Source organism: Amborella trichopoda, chromosome 4, assembly GCF_054954075.1.
Source record: "Amborella trichopoda isolate Santa Cruz 75 chromosome 4, AtrichopodaSantaCruz75HAP2 v2.0, whole genome shotgun sequence".
NCBI lineage: Eukaryota > Viridiplantae > Streptophyta > Magnoliopsida > Amborellales > Amborellaceae > Amborella > Amborella trichopoda.
Window position 1 is genome coordinate 56025821 of NC_142339.1, and position 6494 is coordinate 56032314.

The 6494-nt window shown below is 40.0% G+C and overlaps 1 protein-coding gene across 1 annotated transcript; it reads right to left on the minus strand.

Annotated features, from left to right (window-relative positions):
• Positions 1-4246: 4246 nt before the first annotated feature.
• Positions 4247-6000, minus strand: LOC18422086 (transcription termination factor MTERF8, chloroplastic). Its single transcript, XM_006827014.4, has one exon. The coding sequence runs from the start codon at positions 5767-5769 to the stop codon at positions 4579-4581; it is 1191 nt and encodes a 396-aa protein (XP_006827077.1). The 5' UTR covers positions 5770-6000; the 3' UTR covers positions 4247-4578.
• Between the last annotated feature and the right edge of the window lie 494 nt (positions 6001-6494).

Genomic DNA, 6494 nt, shown 5'->3' on the forward strand with positions numbered 1-6494 from the left:
CTCTTCATGCACCTTCCCTATCTGCCCCTCTTCCTGCACCTTCCCTATCCACCCCTCTTGTTACACCTTCCCTAGTTTTATATACCATACCTCAACCCAACCCACCTAAGCCATACAACTAGACTTTAAACCCTAGCCTAGACCAAGACTTCTCTCTCATGTGCATGCAAAGGGACCGACGAAGGTGCACCTAGATTCAAACCCATTCTAGGTCCACTCTCTCTTTTCTTCCTCTCTTTCTTTCTCTCTTCTCTCTCTTTCTCTCTCTTATTTTCTCTTCTCTCTATTTATCTTTCTTCCTTCTCTCCTTTTTCTCTCTTCTCTCTTTCATCCTCTCTCTCTCTCTCGCCTTCTCTCTCTTGCTCAAGTCCGGATCCACACCTAGGGCGGACCAGGCTTCCCTCCCTCTTTCTTACTCTCATCTCTCTCCCCCTCTTCTTACACCTTCCCTACCCGCCACTCTTCCTGCATTTTTCCTATCCGCCCCTCTTCCTGCACCTTCCCTATCTGCCCCTATTCCTGCACCTTCCCTATCCGCCCCTCTTCCTGCACCTTCCCTATCCGCCCCTATTCTTACACCTTCCTTATTCGCCCATATTCCTGCACCTTCCCTATCCACCCCTATTCCTACACCTTCCCTATCCACCCCCTACTTATGTACCTTCCATATCCGCCCCTATTCCTGCACATTCATTATCCGCCCGTATTCCTGCACCTTCCTTATCCGCCCCTATTCTTGCACCTTCCCTATCCGTCCAAAGTCTCGGACCCGCACCATAGAGTGAGTCTAGCTCTCTTTCCTTTCTTTTCCCTTCTTCTATCACCCTCTCTCTCTTGTCCAAAGTCCCAAACCCGCACCATTGAGTGGGTCCAGCTCTCTTCCCTTCATTTCCATTCTCTCTCACTCTATTACCTTGTCCAAAGCCCGGACCCGCACCATAGGTGGGTCTAATTCTTTCTTTCCTCTCTCTTGTCCTTCTCTCATTCCCCCACCTCATCTAAAAGTAGGTGCGGTCCAGCCTTCTCTCTCTTCTCCCTCTTCCTCTATCACTCTCTCATCTCACCCTGAAGCCTGGACCCGCACCATAGGCGGGTCCAATTCTCTCTCCCCCATTCTCTTCTCTTATCTCTCACTCTTATATCTCACCCGAGGCTCGGACCCGCACATTAGTCGGGTCCAACCCTCCATCTTTTATATTCTCATCCTCCCTCACCCTGTCCTGTCCTACTGAGCTCGAACCCGTACCTAAAGTGGGTCCATTGCTTTCCCCTCTACATTCTACCTTCTTGACACACCTTGAGATACTTGGACCCGCTCCTCCCTCACCCCGTCCTGTCCTACTGAGCTCGGACTCGTACCTAAAGTGGGTCCATCACTTTCCCCTCTACATTCTACCTTCTTGACACACCTTGAGATACTTGGACCCGCACCATAGGCGGGTTTATCTTCTTTTACACCCTTTATTTCATTTCTCTCTCACTTTAAACACTTCCCCTCTCTTTAAATCATATTTTGACTTCTCACTCATATTACTTTGTTTTTGTTTCATTGATTCTTCATTCTCTCTCTTATTCACCACTTCTTTCACCCTTGAAGACTCAATTTGGGGTCTTCCTGAGATAGTGCCTTAGGGTTTTAACTATTGGACTGCTACTCTAACCATCAGCTCGTACAGTGTAGTTAAGTCATAAGAGATATTGATTCTCTTGTACTGGATCACTCGGGTTGGGGTCATCTTGAGCTAGCTTTTCTTAGAGTTCTAACCCTTATACTACTCTAACCACCAGGTCATACAGTGTTCGAGCTGTGAGAGATTTATCTCTTTTGCTCTCGCTCTCTTCTCTTCTCTCACCGGATTACTTTTAGGGAGCTCTTTGGGTTAGTGACATAGTTATAGGCTTAGTCATGTAACTCTACTTTTCAAAACCTTCGGGTACCAAGGCTTTGAGCCTGGTACTTTCCCTTGCCTCTAGTAACGCTTCTTAAGAAAGGTTACGCCGAGAGGCTGCCCAATTCTCGGGTCATCCTCTTTCTCTTCTTCCATCTCTTCTTCTTCTTCTTCTCTCTAAACTAAACTCCCCATCAATTCACTCTTATTCTTATCTTTCTTCTCTATCTTTATTTCTTCTTCTCTATTACTCTAACGCCTAGGCTAGACTTCCCAATCTACCATATAATTACCAATAGGAGAATATCCCAAAAAGGTATACCCTGAAAGCCATTTTTAGTGTGTAGATTTGAGTATTGTGTAGTAAAACGAGAGAACCAAATTCAAACTGCGCTGCAAGGACAACCGAAGGGCTTTCGAAATGATCTAAGAGGATGAATCGTCCGGACGCGTCCCTTGAACCCAAATGACGTGGTAGGTACTCGAGTCATTCCTTGTCGATTAAAATCTCTCTTTATTGGTTCTTATCTGCACTATACGCACATGCACACACACACATGTGGGCCCCATCATTGTTCGAGAGAGGATTCTTTCGACCGGGTCACTCATACCGGGACGACGAGAAATCAAGCCCGACCAGTAAGCAAGCAAGTATAGAAATACCAAGTTCACACTGACCATACATTACAAGGAACAGATTATGCTTGGAATCATGGTCCAATCCAAGCAATATATAAATTTGGAGTTTGTTGATCTCTGGTGCCATATACCAAGCGAATCGAAACAGATACCCACATGTCACTAAAAGTCATAACATAGAGAGAATAAACGAAGTACGTCGCTCCAGATGGAAGTAAACATTCAATCATTCTTGAATTTCAACGAGATACTAGAGGACCTATAATAGGCAGCAGCTCAAGAATCAAATAAAAGTTGATGTTCAGTTGTCCAGGATTTTCAACTAGAAACAACATCTCATTTTCCCTATTGTTTTATGCCATCGGAAGTTACCAACATAGAACCAATGCCTAGAATCTACACAATATACACATTATTCAAGTCTATTTAACACAGCATGACAAACAAGATCCAATATGAAAGTTACCGCTTTTCTTAAATTTTCAAATGTGTAATATCATGGATAGAGTGAGGAGGAACAGAAGAGCAATAGCAATATCATAGACGGATTGGAGCATAACACAAACAAAAATTGAATTTTTGGTTTTAGACTAAGCTGGCTAAGAAGCCTGTGATAGACCCATAAGCTAAGGATCAAATCCATGGCAATGGTTTTGCTTATTTGATAAATCTTGAACCAATTTTCGGACTCATCCCCAATAACCCAAAACACCTCTGCCAGAAAAAAGTTTCTGAGACCTTACAAGCCACTAATAGAAACAAATCCTTAAGCAACTTCTTCAATCCAGAGCAAGGAAGGTTTATGTGAATATTTACATAAGTTGATGCCATCAGTTGCAATATTTCTAATTGCTCAAGTCCAATAAGTACCCATTCCAGGCCTTCCATTCTTCCTTCCTTCATAAATCTTGAACATATAGGCAGGCAGGCTCCTCAACAATGCTCATGCATGCTTCGATAAAAATAAGTGATAACCACTTTATGTCCAAATAGTAAATTATAATTGACTTGGTCATGATAGACTAACACACCCTCAATTCCATAAATTCATTCACGATGACCACAGCTTATCATGTAATTTATTGTGATTACTCAATAACAATGTTCTTTGTTTTTGTTATTATACCTTTCATTCAACTGACATCTTCAGCATATATTTATAATTTATTGTTTCTAGATTAACTTTTCCATATGTTCAACTAGCATTGCACACTACAAGCTACATTGAGGTAACCATATGCATGTTTTTGGGTTAAGAACAGTGTTAAATTTCAAATTCCAACATAGCCCCACAAATCAATCAAGAAGTCAAAATAGAATGTATTCTTAACTAGCACAAGATCACACCATACCAGTGCACAACATTTGTGAATATTGAATACTACTGCATCACATTGTAATTCATAAAACCACATGTCCGGAAAAGTTTGACTATCAAAATTAAAAAGCTTGCTCACTCACCGATTCCTTGGGTCAAAATGGTGAACAAATTCTATCAGTAATAAGGGGGAATAAATGAATAAAACAAGTCCACTTTAGACCATGAGAAAAACAGAAGTTTGAAACATATATTGCCACAGATAATAAAGAGATTCAAAACAATCTTTATACATGAAACTCAAAGTCCCAAATAGGATCTAAGATTTAAACGTTAGCTGCCTTTCTGTGTCTTAAGCTGCGCTAACGTTTGAAGAATAAAAACAGACTAAAGATCAAAATTAAGCACCAACCCCAAATAAATATCTCATAAGGAAAACTATTAATCATTCACCTTTGCAGAAATTGACAAAATTTATGTAGAAGTTACAGAATTCTACCGTTCAAAAAAAGGAGGGGAAAAACAAAAAAGTCATTGATTTCTCATTGGGGCTTTTGAGAAACCATAATCTTAAACACCAATTTGTGGGTTTTCTTTGCTTTCTTTATAGATTCTAAGCAAATACTCCGCCTCATCCTCATAATAATAAACATAAAATTCCTTCTCCAACTTCCCACAAGCTCCAACAAAGTCCACGGGATTTCTCATTGTGAATTTTGAGAAACCATAATCTTATACACCATTTAGTGGGTTTTCTTTGCTCTCTTTATAGATTCTAAGCAAATACTCTGCCTCATCCTCATAATGATAAACATATTTCTCCAAAAATTCCTTCTCCAACTGCCCACAAACTCCATGAAAATCCACATCCTTCTTCAACAAATTCTTCAATCTCAAAGCTTCCACCACTTTATGCCTAGGAATCACCCTTCCCTCTAAACTAAAAGCGAGAAGCTTTGGACGAGCAACCAAAAAAGACTGATCAAACTTCATTTCATTAGTGAAATATTCCATACCTTTCCTCAACTTCTTTGTAGAGAGAGATAACAGGTGAGGCATCCGCCTAAAAGCTGCAAAAATATCATCTTCCGACCACCCACAACTCTTGAAAAATGTGACTTTATTCTGCAATGTCTCTTTGCTAATGCAGCTCAATGCGATCATGGCATAGCAAAACATACTTGAATGAGAAGAGAAACCAAGTTCTTTAACTCGCTCCGCAATTTCTTCAGTCCTCTTGGGATCTTGCGTAAAAAATCTAGGATATTTAGACAAGAATTTCGCCAACTCTGAACCCACAATTCCAAATTTTTGCACACTATTTATGTTGGGTAGAAGTATCTTATCAGGATCAAAGAAAAGGATCCAACCACAACGCTTGATTGCCATTAAAATTTCTTCATTGGTCAAATAGTTTCTCAGAAACAGGACAGATGGGTAAAGACGTTTATTAAGGCTATAACCAAAAAGAGATGGGTTTGCATTGATGAAGTCCTTAAGTTCAGAGCCAGAAAGACCCAAATCTTGGAATAACCTCAATTTGGGTTTGAGTGTTTTCTGGACATCGGATGCAAGGATTTGGGGTTTTCTACTAACAATTTCATCGATATGGGTATCAAGGAAACCAGAGTTTCTGAGAAATTTTATTACAGAGATAGGGTTTCCAGATGTTTTCAGGGTGGGGTAGATGGCAAAAGTTGCAATAGCTGCTTCTTTAGAGAGACCAAGCGATTCAATGAGATAATTTATGGAGGAAGAACTGTTTAAGGCTGCGGAATCACTTGCGAGGGAAGATGGGTTAGAGAGAGGAAGAGGAGGGGTCTTTGTCGAGAAATGTTGAAGGGAAGAAGCCAGAGGAAGGGGAATGAGAAGGGAAATTAAGTTATGAGTTTTGTAGAGAGAGAAGGACTTTGTTAAGCCCATGTTTCTAAATAAATTAGAAGCAGAAATGGAGAATACCAGTAATGAGATATCAATAGCTTACTTACTTCAATTCCACAAAACTCAGAAGTTTTTTTTGAGGTCTTGCAGCAAGTTGTATCCTTACAATCTTTCTTATCATCTCTCTTGCTTTCATGGGACTTCCCTTTCCCTCTGAAAGCCATCTCCTTGGATCTCTTCCATTACTGTGAAGGGGGCTGCACAATGGAAGGCGAGAAAAGGCGAGAAAACTAGGGCTCAACTGACATGAATAGACACAAATACACTTCAACGTTTTTCGTTATATAGTGAAAAGATTCTATGCTCCCGTAGTAAGCCCAATTGAAATGAATACACACAAATACACTGTAACGTTTTTTCTTTAGTGAAAAGATTCTATACTCCCGTAGGACTACCTTGTCCATGTACTCCCGGGAGCAAAACAGCGTGGGAATAATTTTGGGGCCCCAAATTTTTTAGGATGGAACCTCTTCGTTCGGAAAATTGTTTCACGCGGGATATGCGCTCCATAAGGTGTAAAGCATCCATCTTTTAAGTAAATTTTCCATCTAAAAACAATAAAAACTAACTCTCCAAATGTCTTCTTATTATAATTATTATTTTAAATTTTAAAAATTTATTTATTTATTCATATTCATGATCTCCATGTTAGATATTATATGTCTTTAAAAATTAAATTTTAAAATCCATCTCAAAAATAGATTTAT